The sequence below is a fragment of the Cryptomeria japonica genome, chromosome 6 (genome assembly GCF_030272615.1).
Source record: "Cryptomeria japonica chromosome 6, Sugi_1.0, whole genome shotgun sequence".
Lineage (NCBI taxonomy): Eukaryota > Viridiplantae > Streptophyta > Pinopsida > Cupressales > Cupressaceae > Cryptomeria > Cryptomeria japonica.
Genome location: NC_081410.1, coordinates 13,320,941 through 13,340,240, shown reverse-complemented (window position 1 = coordinate 13,340,240; position 19,300 = coordinate 13,320,941). Strand labels below are relative to the sequence as shown.

The window sequence follows — 19,300 nt, the reverse complement described above, 5'->3', positions numbered from 1 at the left end:
GAGTGCCCTGCTGGACTTGTCTTCTAGCAAAGAAACATATGCTTTGTCATCTATCCTTTATACAGAAGAATTTTGCTTACAGAACTATGCCAATATTCATAATAATCAATAACATCAATTGTGTTTAATATGAACGACCCAATAGTCGCACACCATCTCAATTCTCAATGATCCAATCTGGATTTCAAAACAATGTTTTGAAACAGAAACGCAATACCAAAATTGAAAAAGTTGATGAAACAATGTCTGTCCAGTTCAGATGTTTAGTAACAAAAATGAAAAAGCAGTGATCAAATTTCAGTACTCAGTTGCACCATAAAAAGGTGTTGGTTCACTGTCAAATATAATTCGAGGTTTTGGAAATCTACACACACGAAAAAAGAAAGTGTACACAACAATGTAGATCAAAGTATTTAAATCAGATAGGAAAATGGCAATCACAAATACAACATCATATGTTGTGATGATCACCAGCATGAGCATGTAGCTATCAATAATAATTTATATCATCATATAGAAACCTTTTGTAGTGCAAGTAGCTATCCTGTACAAAATTCTGTAGGCTCAGAAATCCTCCACACTTGTTGATGATTCATCAACATTATTAAACGGACATACAATGAGTACATTTATTTAGCATCTAATTATCCTAGTCTAAAATTTATGGTAGAGGTAAAAAATTAAAAAATAGTATAGAACAAAGAAAAGACTAACTCTCACATAAAAGTATTCTGAAAAATAAAAAATTAGGACCCTAGAGCTTGCACCGATTTTTATATTATTTGTTTGTGCGTCTTTGAAATGACAAATTCCCAAGTGAGTTCCTTTATTTGGTTCATGTGTGTTAAAAATCAAATTCACTCACCTGAAGTTCCAAGTTCCTCATCGGCATCATTTTCTATTTCATCAGCAAACGATAAACCAGCAGGTCCTTTTATCTTCCTTTTCTTTCTCTTTTGTTTTTCAAGCTCCTCTTCCCTATAAATTTATATTAAAATATTATCCAAAACACACAAAACATGATTAAATTCAAATTTGATATCAAGACTCAAGAGTGCTTGGATATAGAGATCTGGTATCCCAATAATTCTTACTCCTGCAGAAGTTTCTGAAGCTTTTCCTTCTCCTCCTCTTCAACTTTGCTACGGAGGTTGACCCGCTGCAATAGTGAAATTGGATAGAAGATAGTTGATAGTGATTCAACATACTACAAAAAAGTTGCAAATAGAATTTAAAAAGACCAGTAAGGAAAGCAAAACATGGTTTATACCTTTTCCACATATTGCTCTCTTGTGACAAGTCCAACAGTTTCTTTCTTAAACACATTTTCAAGTATCTGCCAACCAATGCTCTTACAACGTCAAACAAATATAGAAGCAATTCCTGTATATCCAAAGATCTATGACCTAGTAAAATTGTAACTCCAAGCATATAGACAATTCAAAAAACTTGTATCAAGAAGCCAGCATTACAATTGCCCCCACATACATATTTGCATGTTTATATATGTGTGTATGTGTGTCAGTATGCATGTACAATGTCCACATGTATAAGTATGCATATGTATATGTCTATGTATGCACATATGCATATACATATTTGTCATAGAGATGTGCATATAGACCAATGTATATACATGTGCACTACAAAGAAAAAAATCAGTACACAAAAAACTAATGGACAAGAATAGGGTAGTAGTCTTAAATTTTAATGTATTTATAGGAAGTAAATAGCACAACAAGAATACACCTTGGTGGGATTCTATCCACTCAATGTAGATGATTCTGCTACCAAATACAATATCAAATGGGGATATATATGAAAAGAGAAACCCTTGCAAATCTTTGATGGCATGGTCAAGAGTTGTAGCAATGAACAGTGAACCAGTCAGACTTTTCAGCTAAGTTACTGGTTTCCTGGCATGTCATCTGGGTATGAAGCTGAGTGCCATTCGGGTCCAAGTTTGGCCCTAGCTGAACCCACAGCGAACTGGGGTGCCCAGACCAAACCCTGGCTGAACCCGAGCATTTCCAGCACCATGGGTGTCCAAAAAAGGGCCCCACAATGACCCTAATTTTGCCCTGCCTTCCCTTCTTTTTGTCATTTCACCTCATTTCTTCAACACAAAACTTGCATTCTCACCATTTTTTCCTCCAAAAGCTGATTTTGAAGGTTGCTGCATTTTTTCGAAGGTGAAGGCTACGGAGGAGTAAGACACACACCAAAGGCCTAGGAATCATTGGAGAAAGAAGATTTAGCCATCAAAGGTGAGTAAATCTTCATTTTTTTCAATTTTTCAATAATTTTTTCAAAAAAAATCAAGTTTTTTGTTTTTTATTTTTTTAAGTTTCGGATTTTTTTTAACTTTTTATGCATAATAAGGGGTTACAATCCCAGTATTTTTTTTTTTTTAAGTTTTCAATAATATTTTCCATTTTTAGTTCATTATTCGTACATAATGGCTGAAACTAGAAGTTCTAGTTTAGTTGCCCAAAGCCAAAATGAAGAGAGTCCTTTCAAAATTGATGCAGCTTTGCCACTTTGACATTATACAACAACGATTAAGCAAAAGTCTAGTGGTGAGAGTTTTCTTTGGCGGTGCAACCATTGCAACAAACAGCATACAAGCTCATACTATCGAGTGAGAGGTCACTTATGCACCATCCCTAGACATGGAATAAAAGCTTGTCTGGGGCCAAATGGCAAAGGGCTGCCACAAGATCTAATAATGGCTTATATTAATGAACAAGACGAAGCCGACATGAACAACAACAAATCAAAGACTGATCATCCTCTTGCCAATAACAGCTCCAAGAAACCTCCTAGTGGCTTGACACAACCAGCTGGCCCACATCCATTCATGCCAATGCCACCACTTTCTGAATCGAAGGATGTTTTAAATACACAAAAAAGAGGCCCATTGGACAAGGCCTTCAAAAATGAAATCAGAGAGGTTGCAGATCAGAGCATTGCTTGTCGCATTTATGGCAATGGACCTCCTCTCAATATTGTTGGATCACCTTATTCTTGAATACCCTTTGTAATACACCTCTTAATGATGTTAGTCCTGAGTTTGAAAAGGCGTGAATCACCTTATTTGCAAAGGAGAAAGCTTTAGTAGAGACATCATTGAGAGTGATCAAAGATATATGGCCGGAAACAAGTGTGCCCCTCATTTCTGATGGATGCAAAGATTGCAAAAATAGACCATTAATCAATGTTATAGCAATGTCCCCTAAAGGAGTGATGTTTTTGAAGGCAATGGATTGTGAGGGGCAAGTAAAAGATGCAAGTTTCATTGCCAATATCCTCATAGAATCCATTGAGATGGTGGGGCTTAAGAATGTTGTCCAAGTCATAACGAACAATGCTAAAAATTGTAGGGTCGTATTGTGACATAATCACACATCGCCCCATTGCAAATGGGGACCCCCTTGTTTTCACTTTTTAGGGTAGTGTTTTGGCGTCTTAGGTTTTGTCTCCGGTCTCTCGCCTTCGCAAATGAGTCAAGTTTTTCAAAATTTGGAGGATTCATCAAATCAATAAGGAGAAAGAATAATCAAAAGAACATTATGATGCTTTGGATGTGCTCACACAAGTCGAAGGAGTAAAAACACAATTTTTCGAGATCAATTCTGACAACTTCCTATTTTTTAGGAAAATCGCTTTTTTTGCCTTTTGCTTTTTCAAAAAGTTCAATTTTTGGCATTTTGGGACTAATCCGAGAACCTTTTTGTTCTGCTTTTTTCTAAAAATAGAAAGTTTCTTTTTTGCTTTTTCCAAGATCATGGGGTAGTTTCTGAATCAGAGGAAGTGTTCATTATCAAAAATGTTAATGGAAGATCATAAGAAAATGGCCAAAAAAGTAGTTTCACCCAAGAATCCTCAATTCCAGGCAAAGTCTGCCTAGACATGGAAGAAATTCCTTGATTCCAAGCAAAGTCCGCCTAGACATGGAGGAAATTCCTTGTTTCAAATTCAAGTTCGCTCCAATCATAACCAAAATCCTTGACTTAGCATAAAGTACACCCTCCTAGGTGAGGAAAATCCACAGGTTCACATGAAGTCTATCCTCCTAGCATGGAAAATCCTTGAACTAGTATGAAGTCCGCCCCTAGCATCATGGAGAATCCACAAACAAATAGAAAGTCCGCCCAAGGTGGAAAAGGAAAAATTTGGCTAAGTGTTGATGGATTAAAAAAAAATTCAAATCAAGATAAAGTTTGCCATAAAAGGGAAACTTCTAGAAGAAAGCGAGAGATCGCCATTGAGGTCATGAAAGCAAGAAAGAAAGGGAAGGTTCGATTTGGTATTCAAAACAAGACCAGATTCGTTTTTTGATAAAACACAAAAACAAAAAAATATAAAACAAAGCAAGAGTTCAACCTCTCTATAAACATGAGCATTGGCATTTCATTCACTCACAAATTGCTTCTCAAGGTTGAAAGTTGAAGCTCCGAAAATAATTTCTTTCAAACTTCAAGGCAAATTTCAAAGTAAATTGCAGGTGCAAGACAATTTCTAGGAGAATTCCAGGCCAATTTTTTTATTTGGAGACGAAGTTAAAAAGCAATTCCTCAAAGCAATTTATGGAATTTCATCGAAATTCTCAGATTTACTAAAGGATTGATGACAGATTTTTTTTCAAAGTTTCAATTTCTTTCAGTCTGAATTTCTAATTTTCCAGACTTGCAAGAGAACTTTCATTTCAGATTTTTCAAAGTTTAACCAAGATCATCTTGCTTTTTTACGTTTTATGCAGATTTGGAGGCAAAAAAAAGAATTTCATAATCAGACTTAATTTCCAAATTTTCACTAAGTCTGATTTCTAGAATTTCATAAGTTAAATCAGAATTATCCTTCGAAATTCCTTCAAACAAGCATCAAACCCCCTTATTCTTTATCTAACTTAGAATTTTTTTTCATGTTTTTCAGGTGGTAGATGTCAACTCAAGGAGGGATTTCCAAAAAGACATAGATGAAGTTCAATTACAAAAGACCACAACAGGAGTCCAAGATTGTGACAAAGTGGAAGAAGGTCGAAGATACCGACCTTGGCCGTGTGGACCTCGATGACTTCAAGAAAAGAATGTATGGGCTCGATGATTGCTTTCCTTCACCATTAGCACACAAAATGATGAGAAATGGAATTGTTCAAGCAGTTAGATTTCCTCTAGCTATGCAATGCAACGAGTTGATAGTAGAATGTGCCAAACATTACAACATCTAGGAGAGACAAGTTGTGGCACCTGATGGTAGAGTGTTGGCTTACCTTGGAGAAATGGCCATCGAAGAAGCATTCGGCATTCCAAATTACCATTCCACCATATGCAAGACCAAAGAGGAAGCCTTAAGAATTTTTGAAGTTGACCTGTCTCTTATGCTTTAGCAATCAAAAGGCAATGGTTGCAAAAGCCAAGGGCTCATTGCTAAACAGAGTCACATGAAGTCCTCAAGCCTCCCTATTTGAGCCTTGGATGTTCTACTTCATTGATGAGGTCACTGTTGTCATTTTATGACACCCTCAGTCCATCAGTGAGAACCGATCAGAGATGTGTGCCATGGACCAGCACTACCACAGTTGATCAAGGACAAAGCTAAAGGTCATGAAGTGTTAAGTGTTGTCTTCCCGGAACCCCCAAGTTCCAAGCCTTTTCCTCATGACCCTGAAATCCCAGAACCCCTAGGTTCCAAGCCTTTTCCTTCATGACCCTGGAATCTCGGAACCTCCAAGTTCCAAGCCTTTTCCTTCATGACCCCGGAATCTCGAAACCCCCAAGTTCCAAGCCTTTTCCTCATGACCCTGAAATCCTAGAACCCCTAGGTTCCAAGCCTTTTCCTTCATGAGCCTGGAATTCCGGAACCCCCAAGTTCCAAGCCTTTTCCTCATGACCTCAGAATTCCACAACCCCCAGGTTCCAAGACTCCTCTCCCCTTGTGGCAAGACCTGACGTCCAACTTCCGATGACTTGCAACACTTCCAGATGACATGATCAACACTCAAGGCTCTTAATGCTCCACCAACCCTTGTGACTTGTCTACTTTTAATTCATGGAGCTACAAGAGCACATTTAATGTGTTTGTAGGATTGCCATCAAGTGGAGTCCAAGGCCATTCTTATTTATGGTTACTTGATGGCCTTCATGTCAGGTTTGCATGCTTTGAGTTCGGAATGTCAGACAATCCACCTTCTAGAAATAATTTTCTTCTTGGGATTGCCTTGTCAGGGTATGGCCAAGTTGCTTGCACGCACACCATGTTAGGTCTATGCACTTCCCTGCCTTCCCTGACTGACATTCCTCTATGCACGCCAGGGTCAAGGCTTCTCCTCCTTGACCATTAGTCTCTCGTCTACGACCAGTTTGCTATATATAAACTATTAAGCCTCATTGTAAAGGGTTCTTTCCCTACTGGCTTGAGCTAATCTTTGCTCTTTCACTTCTCTTGAAGATTTGTATATTTTCTTGCATTTCTGCAATTGTAAGTTTGGCCATTGGCCTGAGAATGAATTGAAATTATCATTCTTGCCTCTCTTCAACTTATGCATGTTGTGATGTTTCCTTACCTACATTATAAGTGTATCTTTTGTGGATTTTTTTTTCTCATGTATATGTTGTGTTAACTTGTTTCTGAGTGTGACTTGTGGGAATCCTTCCCACCTTTGACATTCTACAAATTCTAACCTCCATACATGCATCGGGATCATACATGCAACTAAAGTTTGTGCATCTCCTAGGTATTTTGATTGATTCTTTATGTCATTTTTGTTAAATTTAGATCAGATAAGGAAAAGATTCACACACAATTACACAATATATACCCTGGGAAAACCTTCCTCTTGAAGGTGAAAAACCCAGCAATGAATGTCTTTTATATCTCAATAATGCCAAGAGACTTTACAAAGATTTTACTTCACCCTTGAAGCTATACATATATGTGAATGGCAACAAATCACTATAGAGAATATACGATCTGCTTATACAATTGATCTTCCTTGGTTGATTCTCAAACTGCTGTACATAGTCTTCTATTTGCTGTAGATGACCTTGATGGAGATACACAATTATCATGATCTGCTGGAGTATGATTCGCTGAAAAGGAAATGCGAGTCTGCTGAAGATTCGATCTGCTTGTTATCCGTAAATTCCAATTGCCAAGGGAGATGAAGTGCTTCAATCTATATACCCCATTACGTTAAGATCAAGCGACATGATTTATGCCAAAAGTCAGCTTCTCACCAACCAACACGCCTCTTTTAATAGACATCAATTACGTTGTAATTAACCTGACTTTTCACAAAAGATGGCGGGATTATATATTAGTTATCTTTTATTTAACAAACCGTTTCATTTTAAATATGAAAGACGGTAATGTATAAAGTCGAACAATTAAAAGTGTAAGGCCAAAAGGCCCTTCACACATTTGATGGCAAAGTCGGGTTTGTAGGATCCGACCGAAGCTATCCATCAACAATTTTTGGGTGAGGAGAGAAACATCTCTTATCTTGGTTTATCACCTCCTTTCATTTTAGCATTTCCTTCTTCCCTTTTCCTCTGCAAGTTGTTAGGATAGGTTTAAAAGTAGAATTCGGAGTGTTGAGTTGGTTCAACACCTGCACTTGGATTGAGAAGCAACCCGGCATTCTCCGAAGATACAATCTTTTGCGCAAGGTCCCACACTTCAAGGTTGTTGAGTTGATAGCTCAGTAAGGGTGCAAACTTTTGTGACAATAGTCACTTCGAGTGTCAAGATGATTAATTGGGCAAAAACAATCAGTGATAGTATAGATGAGCAGTTGAGAAACATGGAGCACACAAAGTCTCTTTACATGAGTTCTTACATCATTTACATGCTGGCAAGATGTTACAAATATAAGGGGTTGATTTGCAAAGGCGTTGTGGAAAACACGGATGGTCAATTCAAAGCATATGATTGATATCTGCAATTGCATATACAAGAGAAATCCCATTTCAAAAGAGTCAATGATGCATTCCTAATCTACATCACTAGGATACTTCAAGGAGGCATTCATCAACGATTGACACAAGAGGCCAAAGATTTGATAGGCGGGTTGGATCTTGGTACATTCAATTCCCCAAATTCACATACCTAAGGGTCCAAGGATTTACAGGATGCCCATACAAACTCCCAATATATCCTACAAATAAAATGGCACTACTAGAGGTCATCAGATAGCTGGACACATATGAGAAAATCCAAATAGGCAAGAAAAAGGCTGGAATTTCTTTTCCCCTTTTCGTTGGAAAAATCTTAAAATCATGTCCATTAACACAGGCAACCAATAAGGCAGATGTGGAAATGCAATCGTACCCATTCTCCTTCTATCGATCAAGGTCCAACTTTGATCCCCATCACCTGTCATGTCCCCTCCTTGATTGTTATATATAATCTAAATGAAGCAATCATTATTATTAATTAATATAATAATTACTAATGAATGATTATTTGAAATTTATTTATTTATTTAATATTATTATTTAATTAATATTTATTAATATTTATTATTAATAATATTCATGAAATATTCAAATAAAAATAAATTAATATTATATTATAAAATATATCATAAACATAATTTACTGTCATGTCCCTGCCTATCAATCACTTCTTACCTGCCTTCTAGCATGAAAGAAAACAAATAAATAATAAAAGAACTAAATATTGAAGGCCAACTCCTATAACCTTGCTAGCCAACCATAGGAAGCATTAATTAAATTACTAAGAACAGAAATGGCATTAACAACAGCAACGATTATGATTATTAAAAGTAGAAATTATTATGAAGTCAATGATTTCATTAATATACAAAGACAACAGTCATTACTAATAAAAAGAACATCAGTATACAACGATTTGTTTTGGAAGGATGCGACTCCAAGTATAAACACGTATTTCCCAATAATAGTGGCCCTTACCCCATGTTAAATAGTGGGGTATTTCCTTGCAAAAAGGCATCGAATGATAAGGAAAGATGGGAAGGAAAATAAAAGTAAAAGACTGTCAGTGGATGTCAGCAACATGTAAACTGCTGCCAACCGTATGTTATTACAATTATACTATAAATGTTTCATTCTGGGAATAATCTGCTGTAACTTATAATATCAGAAATGTAATTAGAGAAAAGTCTGCTGTAATTTATAATAACAGAAATGTAATTAAAGAAAAGTCTGCTGTAACTTATAATAACAGAAATATAATCAAAGAATAGTCTGCTGTAACTTATAATAACAGAAATATAATTAAAGAATATTCTGCTGTAACTTATAATAACAGATATATATATATATATATATATGACTTGATCAGATAAATAACAATACTAGATAGTAAACCAGAATGAGCTTATAAACAGTAAGAAGAATTTGTTTATATATAATTCTTGTTACTACTGTCAGTATTTAAGAAGTTGGGGATTGAGATGTTTCCAAAGAGGGGCAGTCTAAATCCAGACAATAGGGTGACTCCCAAGAAAGGGTGGGGATCAGTGTCCCGAGAACCTTGAGGGACAGGGTCCCAAGATAGGGTCAGGGCTTGGATCTATAAACTTTGAGGGAACTTATTGTATTTGGTATCTAAGCGCTTTGGTAACATTCATATCTTCTTCTTCCTTAAAACTGAAGTAGTAACAAAGTTTGACACTTGCATTAAGAATTATGGATGTACGATAGATGAGCAAGTTACTTATTAATAAATTAATTGATTGAACTATGGAATATCACTGATTTGATTCATGTTAGGATAGAATTGTCTCCTAATCAATTTAGTTTAAGTCGTAAGTACATTGAAATAGGTTAATTTTGGTTAAAACAGGCATAAACCTAATAGGGGACATTACAAATGGTATCACAGCAGACTATTCTTTAATTATATTTCTGTTATTATATGTTACAGCAGACTATTCTTTAATTATAAACACGTCTAAACACAGGCCTGTTTTAACCAAAAGGAAGTATAAACACAGAGTTGATCTTGAGGATTTTTGGGCCAATGCGTCTGATGAGTATGAAATAAGGAGAATGTGGTCCAAGATGTCAATGGGTATGATCTGAACAATTGAACTTTTCCCCATACTAGATCAACTGGAAGATGATGGAAATTTCACCCAGCCACGCTATGAAGAAGAAAAAGATAAACCTCTTCCTGCAACAGATTCGTCTAGACCTGAGCTTTCAGATTTGGATACATTAATGAGGCCAGTCATTAAATTCACTAAGTGGTGGGTGGATCAGCAAACCCACAAACAGAAGGAGAAGAATATTGCCTTCGCCTATGATTTACTAGGAAGCATGGATTCTTGTTCTTCCGATGAGGATGAAGTGACTCACAATGCTGAGAAACCAGAAAATGGAAATTCTAAGGAAGGATACAGTAGAGAGTTCACAAAGGTCAAGAAGAAAGAGGACTTCAAATGAGGACATTATACATAAGAAGCAGAGAACAAATAATGCATCTTCCTCTACCAACACATCTTTGGTTAAAGAAGTTGGCTCATCCACAGATAGAAACATAGCCCCAGTTGCAGATGATCTACAAATTGAGATGGAAATCCCTTCTCCAATTTGTGAAGAACCAGTTCAGCAGCAAATTGTTCCTAATGGCTCTGATAATGCAGTGATAGTAATGGATGAGGAGCTAGAGAATATCGAAGTTGATATCTTAGGAGGATATTTTCAGGAGGGAATAATTTCCACACTCAGGGAAATGAAGGAAGTGAAGGAAATGAAGATGTAGGCATTGAACAGCCAACAATACCAGATTGGTTACTAAAAAGAATGAAAAAGAAAGCTATTGTAGAAGTCCAACCAGTGGACAATGCAGCAGAGTTCTTAGCCAAATTGAACTAGCCTGTGGAAAAGAAGAAGGCAAAGAAATATTCCTTAATCCATAAAGATGGCATGGGATCTCGTTCAGGTGGCCATTCCAAAAATTGACAAAACAAAAGAGGACATCAATCCTGAAGATTACGAGCTAATGACTATCGACTTAGGTCTTGCTACAAAGGAACAAGAAGTTCAAGAGTTAGATGATTCAATCAAGGCCATCAAGGAAAGGCTAAGGAAAGAGGAAGAAAAGAAGAACAAACTCAAAGTGGAGAATGAACAATTAAAGGATTATATCCATTATTTGGTAAATTCTATTAGAAGAGAAGAGGCAACAATTGCTCCACCTTTAGCTCTTCCAAAAGAATCAGTTGAGAGATTTGAAGGAATGAAGATGGCAGCCCAAGAGGCAAAGGAATGGATTACAAAAGTTGCAAACAAGGCCATCAAATTCATGGAAGAACTGGCACAGGTTTATGGTCAGATCTCTTCATTCATATATAGAATCCAAAGCATAGCTAAGTTTTGGAAAGATTTTCAAACTGTTCAAGAAAAAACAATTCCATGTTTAAAGGTGCTGAAAGGAATCCTAAACAAGACTTAGTCAATGGAAATGTAATTGATGTCGGAACATCATATGACTTTAGCACATGGTATCATGCCTTGGTGGCTAGAGGCGAAGTCTTGGAGAGGATGAAGATCGATGGTGCCAGGATAGAAGCAACAATCAAAGCTGTCCAAGACAAGGTCTTCATCATAGTCTCTGATGTGCTTGAGCAGGAAATAGTCCAAGACAGGGACTTGGATGTAGAGAACTTGAAGGCCAAAGTTCAAAGCAACTTCTTTACTTCTACAAATCCAATCCAGAAGCAACATTTTAGCAAGGCATCCTTATTTTTGTCCATTGAGGATGGTTTTCAAAAACTAGAAATAGATTGGATAGCCACTTTTGCCACATGTGAAGATGAGATGGACTTGATGAAATACAAGATTGGCATTTTGCAGAGTGCCCCAATGGAAAAGCTCAACCCCATAGTGACTAGGTTTCTTGAATTTGCTGCCAAAGAAAAGGATAAGGGATGTCCACTTCTAGAAGAAAGTTGGATTTAATAGTTGTTTATTTCTCATTGGTTCATTTTGGATAACTGTCGTAGCTTGTCTTAATTAGAGTTTAATGTTTTAATCTTGGTCGTTGATCTTAGATCAATCTGGGTCATTGCTTTGTAATGGAGTATATATATAAACCCTCCTCTTTGTTACTAGTGTGGTTGTTGTTGCACCAAGAGATCTACCTGTTAATGTCCAATACAACCACTAAATTTATAGAATCCACAAGAGGCGGTTAAGCCATATCACAAACCTGAGCGTTGCGTTGCACAACACAAGGAGACCAAGGGTGCACACCTTGCAACAATCCCCCCCCCAACGCAAGCGAGGGGTTTGAACCTGTGAACAAGCTCTGATACCACTTGTTACAAGTGCGGTTGTCGTTGCACCAAAAGATCGACTTGTTAATGCCTGATACAGCCACTAGACTTATAGAATCCACAAGAGGCGGTTAAGCCATGTCACAAACCCGAGTGTTGTGATTCATAGCACAAGGAGACCAAGGGTGCACACCTTGCAACACTCTTTTCATTTGTTAGAGAGAGATTTCGGAGAAATTGTTGTAGTGATACTTCTTAAGTAATAGACATAATTCATTGTTCAATATGTTGGTGAATCTTTGTCCACTTGTGCAAGTTAGCATGGTTTCTTGGCTCTCATTAGAATAGATTTAATTTCCAAGTTGATAGATTGAATGAAGGATTTGATAAAATTGCTTAATGTGGAGTTGATGTGTTCATACTTTTTATAATTGGATGATTTTCAATTATTTTGCAAAGTTATCCTAAACAAGTAAATGAAAACTTAACTTCTATTACTAGATCCATTGTTTAATATAGTGGTGAAAATGAGTGATATGAAAATCTTTTGAATTCTTAGAAGATGGCACTGTTCTTATGTAGTTGAATTTGGCGAAACAAGCATTAGTTTAAATTCCACTTTTGCAATTTGTCTCTAGAGTTCATAGGATTAGCTTAGGATTAGAATTATCCTCCTAAACCCTCACCCTTTTCCTTTTCTTCCAAGTCTTAGTAGAATTATGATCAAAAAGAACTTATTGCAAAATTATTTCAAAATAAAGAGAAAGTTGCAAATGTTAGGAATCAATAAAATCCTTAGATTGATTAGCTCCTTGAACAATTATGTAAGTCCCCCTTGAGATTACCAGCAAATCACAATGAACCAATTGAGACTATCCATACGCATTTGGGGACCTTGGAGTCATCTTTGTGATCACACAATTCAGCTGTTTAGCACATAGAAGATTTTGATCAAGAGAGAATAGGATATCTCTAGGTATTTTATTATGTGTTGAACGTGTATAAAAACACCACCAACAAGTCATTGGGCCTATAGTGGCAGCTACATATAATCACATTTTTTGGACACCATGTGCAATCCATTCAATTTAATCTTGCAAAAGATTGGCACACAAGTTGACTGGGTCAAACAAGTCTACACAAAGGCCAAGGAGATTCAAATGTTTGTGACTAATCACCACATGTCACAAGCCATATTCGGGACCTTCTCCATGTTGGAGCTATTGAAGGTAATTTAAATTTTATTTTTTAATTTTTTTAATTTTAATTTTTTTATAGTTGATATATGACGTGTACCTTTTAAGCCATGTTAGGTTGTCGAAACACGAATTGCATCTCACATAATCATCTTAAAACGACTTGTGAAGGTGAGAGAAGCCTTGAGTGCTATGGTCATCAACACCTTGTGTAGTGCATGGAGGCTGTCAAACACAAAAAGAGCCCAGAAAGTAAGAGCGTGGATTCTTGATGATGAGTGGTGGGATCATGTGGAAATCTATAAAGTTTCACTAAGCCCATCATGTATATAATTAGGCATGTTGATACTAATCACCCATGTTTGGGTGAAATTTATGATGGCATGGACTCCATGGTGGAGACAATAAGAACAATAATTGAGGCCAACGAACATGACCCAATGAAAACATTTTTCAAAATCGTGCAACAATTATTGTTGATCATTGGAACAAGATGACCACCCCCTTACATCTCTTAGCATTTGCTTTGTCGCCAAAGTATCATAGCAAACAAGTATTTGCATTGCCAAGGAGGTGGCACCATATAGAGATGTAGAGATTGTTGTTGGCTATTAGACTACATTTAGAAAGATATTTTCAGATGATGAAGTTCAAAATATTGTCTTGAGCAAGTTTGGCCAATTCATATCTTCAAACAATCATGATACTACCACTCTTCATGCCAAATATAGGATGAGTGCTGATGAGTGGTTGCATGTACATTGTCAACGCTCCATTTTCTTGCAGCCTTTTGCAATTAAAATTCTCTCCTAAGTATGTATTTCTTTCATTTTTATCGTTTTTCATTCAATGTTATCATGCTACATATTATCTTTACATATTTTTTTATAATTTATGCTTTAAGTTCTGATTCATGAATTATAAAAATAAGTACTAAATGTTGCACGCAAACTCAATAGGCTGCAAGTTCTTCTTCAGCTAAGAGAAATCGGAGTACATACTCCTTCATCCACTCGGTCAAGCACAATCGTTTGGGTGCAAAAAAGCAAAGGATTTGGTCTACATGCACTCCAACCTTCACCTATTGTCACAAAAGAAACCTGAATACAATGAGGGTGTGACAAGGAATTGGGATCCAGCCCCTGAATGTGCTGATTTAGATGTTACAGTTGCATAGCTTGCTGAAGTATCTATAGTTGAGGCAGCTCTTGCACTTGACACAGATGTAGCTAGTGGGAATGGCAATCTAATGGATTGTGGTTCAAATAAAGTTGAACCAAATATTGACCTTGATGCTTTTGATGATGATGAATATGGATTGTAATTGAATTTTCATTAAGTATGACATCTTGAGACTTGAATATTATCATTTTTGCAAATTATGAATATGTATTATGAGGTATTTAAAATTTTATTTATTGGCAATTATGGATTTATAAGTATCACTCTTCTTATAGTTATAGTTATACTTTATAATTTTTAAGTTTGAAAAAATATGTATATATATTATATATGTATGTATGTGTGTATGCACACCTATACATACATGCATACATATATACATAAATATATATCTGTACGCATGCTTGTACCAAAGGAAAATAATTGGTGTACTTGCATACTCAATTATGTATCTCATACCCACACCCCTACACGAATCAAGAACTTAACTTTTCAGAATTCATAATGTTACATTGTGGAAGCAAACAATTAAAACAAACAAAAACTGACACCTGGTTGATGTTTCAGGAGTTCAATACAAGAATTCACTACAAGGATAACTTTTGCAAAATGACAATGTTATTCCCAAATTCTACTTATTCCAAAATCTCAAACTATAGACAAAAAGCTCAGGCACTAATATTGTGCTAATCCTCTGATCACTTTTCTTTTTGCCAGCTTCTCTATGCCTGCCTTCCTTCAAGTATTTAACTTTCTTGATTCATTTTAGGAAGAAGTCCCTGAGCTTTGTGAGAACCACATGTAATCAGTTGAATTGACTTTGTAGTGATTTGCATCTTCACACATGTCAATATGATTGGCATCCTAGTCAATATGATTGGCATCCTAATGAGAATTATCAATTCCACAAATTACACCTTCCATATGAATGGTATGTCGATACCCCACATTTATGTGTCTCATCTTTACTCTGTTATGCTCCAAAGGTTGTGCATTTGACCTTATCCACCAGTTGTTTATAACCACTATGAGACATCCTAAATGGGTCCCCTAAGTGTCAAAAAATGCAAAAATCCATAAAGAGACTAAGGGTCCCCCAAGTGTCAAAAAATGCAAAAATCCATAAAGAGACTAAGTCTGGGTTGTTTCCAGTGCTATCCCTGGTCCTGGTGTTTTGTGTGTATGTCAGCCTTTCAAACTTTTGGAATTGTCCATATTTGCATTCCTTCCCTACCAATCCTGACAACCCAATTAAATCTTCGTTAGAATTTCACCTAAGTGTTGTTTTGTCAAAAGTTTCAGAGTTTCTCATTCCCGATACCATTCCTTTGGCATTCTCAAGCCCTAGAGCATGAAAATCTATAAAAATTCAAGTCCTTTGCATCCACTATACTTTTGGACTTCCTCGTCCATCCCATCACTTGGTACCTATTTCCCTTCATCTCCACTCCCTGAACTCCAATTTCTTGCATTCCAAAAAGTTTCTAAGTCTTGCAAGCTCAAACTTTTAGCCTTGCCCTTAATTAGGTACCCAATTCTACCAACCCGAGAAAGTCTGAAACTCTGTCAATTAACTATATAGTATATATGACCTATCAAAGTTGGACTTTCAGATTTCCTTTAATCGAGTACCCCTTTCCATCACCCCCTAAAAGTTCAAAACTCCATCAATTGCTCTTTTAACCTATCAGATTTAAAGTTTTGACCATTTCTTTGACCCAATACCAAGTTAAGCCACATCTCGACTCTCTAATCCTGACATCCGAAAGCCTTTTCTTTATTGGAGTTCCCTTGTTGTCTTTCCGCCATCTCCAATCCCCTCTAGCATGACTTTCTTGTCACCCCCAACTGGTTGACACTCTAAACCTTGACATGTAATATGAGTTCTTCCTGCCCCCCGACAATTTGAAATTCCTACCCTTTTTACGATAAAACCTACCTAACCACCCAAAAGGCCAATAACACCATTAATGCATCTCAGTGTCCTACAACCACCAAATTTGACATGCTGAAATGCCAAAATGCAAGGAACGCCATAATATAATGATTGTTAACAAATATTTAAAGGTGGAAGTGTGTGATGGCTGTAGAAAATAAAGTGAAAGCCTATAATAGTCTAACTTTAAACACCGAGTTCCAAATGAGAATGGTGTGACCCTATCCACCCACCCTCGTCTACACACCATTAATGCAGCTCCTCCTCCAACTACCATATTGAATTCATCTAGTCTTCTCAACATCTTGGATGTCCATTTTAGAGGGAGTGAATATGTGCCATCAATTTCCATGTTGCTACAGTGCTATGATTAGGGTTGACAGCCTATAACTGTTAAAGAGCAATTTTTTGATCATTTTTGAGAGGATGAAAAGAGGAGAAAAATAGAGGAGCACAACAAAGAGAGACTTACACTGTAGAACCTTGGGGTTCACAGTTTCTAGATCTAGATGTTATAATTTTGGCATTGTAATAATTTGGATTTATGCCAAATTTGTAATAAATGTTTGTAACCTTTGCAGATCGAATGATTAAAGGCAAGATTGATCTTAGTTGAGTGTCTCCTAGTGTATGGTATGCATTTATAGATGTGTATCTCATTAATTGGTTAGCTAGACGGCTGTTAAAGCCTTGCAAAGCTTTTCCAAAGTATCCTCTCAGAATAATAAAGAAAATGTATGGGTATGCTCATGGATTACCAAGTAGACTCATATTTATTGTTTTATAACTTTATTGAATGTATGTGTAGAACCTAGCTTGCCTATGCGTTTTGAAAGGCATAGTCTTTTGCAATATCTTGATTGGGGTATCACCATTGATTTCAGTTATTTCATTTTTTATATGAACTCAAAGACTCCATTGCCCAACTAGATAAAGGCACTGGTTTGTTGTTGGCTCCATCTCCTCATTATCTTGACACAATCAAAACAAACTAATATAAACATCTTTTCAATTTGATATATTTTAGTGTGTTCCAGCTAGCATATCTGAATGTATATATCAGCATAAGGGATTATTATAAACACATTCTCAAACACTCATATGGTAGATCATCTATTTTAATAAAGTGCTTAACCTTGAGTTACCCAAACCAGCATATAGGCACAAAGTGACAACCGAAATATGGATGCATTATGCATTGGGTGTGTTTTGTAATATGTATCAAGGTTAGTGTTTAGTTGTTGTGGTTATATTTGTTGCAGCACCTTATGGAAACCCCCCTTGGTTTAGGGGAGCCAAAAGTGAAAGAGGTCCTACCCACCTCAATAATTGGTTCTAATTTGCCCAATCTACTGTAGTATACCTAGGGTTTATAATCAAACTTAACCAGATTGAAGTTCAATCACCACAACAAGTACTTTAGTGCACTCAAAATTTATATGTAAAAATTTTCAACAATAAAATGATGCACAATAGGCTTTCACATTCAAAGAATTGTTCAAAATTGAGAATCAGATCTACTACAAGATTACAAAGATTTTTTGATGAAAGGAGATGAATTTGGACTGAGTCATGCAATGACAGACCCGTTGCTTAAAACTTAAAAATCAACTTCAACATTGAAATTCAAACACAATGATGTACAGCTATAATGTTTTCAATGGAAAATTTGATTCAGATTTGATGACAATTCATTGCCTATGAAAAGATTACAGATTTGAGAATGTCAATAGTAACTTGGTAAGTCAGCTAATCTCTGGAAACCTATTGTCTCCATGCTCTAACCACAGCAAGTCTCTATGACAGGTGACTAGAAAATCAAGGTGTTATCGCCTGCAAAAGACCTGGAATTACCTACACTAGGCTAGCACTCGCCCTAAATTTTGATGCGTGAAACCTTCAAAATGCAAACGATCACGTGAACAAACCCTAGCAATGAGCTGAACTGAATGTCTGCACCTTATAGCATCTGGTACCTACTGTGATCTCCCTCCCAAGTTCGCAAATTTCATATGTAAGTATGTTTAGGGTCTTCAATGTTTGTTGTGACTCCCAAATTTGAGACATACCCTCCTGAAACCCTTAACACAGACTGTAAGTTGTGAGTTCATTGGGTTTGGAGGTTGTTGCGCACTTTTAGGGTTATATTTCCAGCAATTGATGACTGGAACAATCGCCTAGATCCAACAGATGACATCTAATAGTCCTCCCTGGCAAATAGCTATAGGTTCTTGGTGTAGCAAACAGCCTTATTCTCCTATACTGATTTGCTGTAGAGTGCTGATGAGATCTGTGGTTTTACGATTAGTTGTTGCTCGCTGAACAAGCCTTGTAATCTCGTTCAGACATGCAACTGATACCTGATTGCTGATGTGACCAGGTTTGCAATAGACAATCGACCTTGAAGTCCAAATCTGAGTGTAAACAAAAGTGCAGGTGGAGGGATTTCATCCTCACCTAACGAACTCTATAATTGAGGTTTTGTTCCGGTTGGAGGAATGAAAATAGGTTGCAACAGCAAATATCAGTTATCAAAGCGTCCTCCAAATGGTGCCTAGACTTGGATTTATAGTTGATTGGATATAGGTCTCATGGGCCCAGAGTTTGGCACCCTATAATTCAAATTTAAATTTTACTTTTTATTAAATGTTTTATATCAAACATTATCAACATATACAAGCCGTGGTACTGTTGAAAAACACTTTTTTAATTTAAAAT

The 19,300-nt window shown here is 36.5% G+C and overlaps 1 protein-coding gene across 1 annotated transcript in view; it reads right to left on the bottom strand.

Moving 5' to 3' along the window:
• Positions 1–19,300, bottom strand: part of LOC131069819 (protein XAP5 CIRCADIAN TIMEKEEPER) — a 95,160-nt gene that overhangs the window by 50,173 nt on the left and 25,687 nt on the right. The window contains exons 2-4 of the mRNA XM_058005382.2: positions 1,271–1,336; positions 1,095–1,159; positions 866–978 (exon numbers count right to left, since the gene is read on the bottom strand). Of these exons, the coding sequence (XP_057861365.2) occupies positions 866–978; positions 1,095–1,159; positions 1,271–1,336 (244 nt within the window). The remainder of the gene's footprint in view (positions 1–865; positions 979–1,094; positions 1,160–1,270; positions 1,337–19,300) is intronic.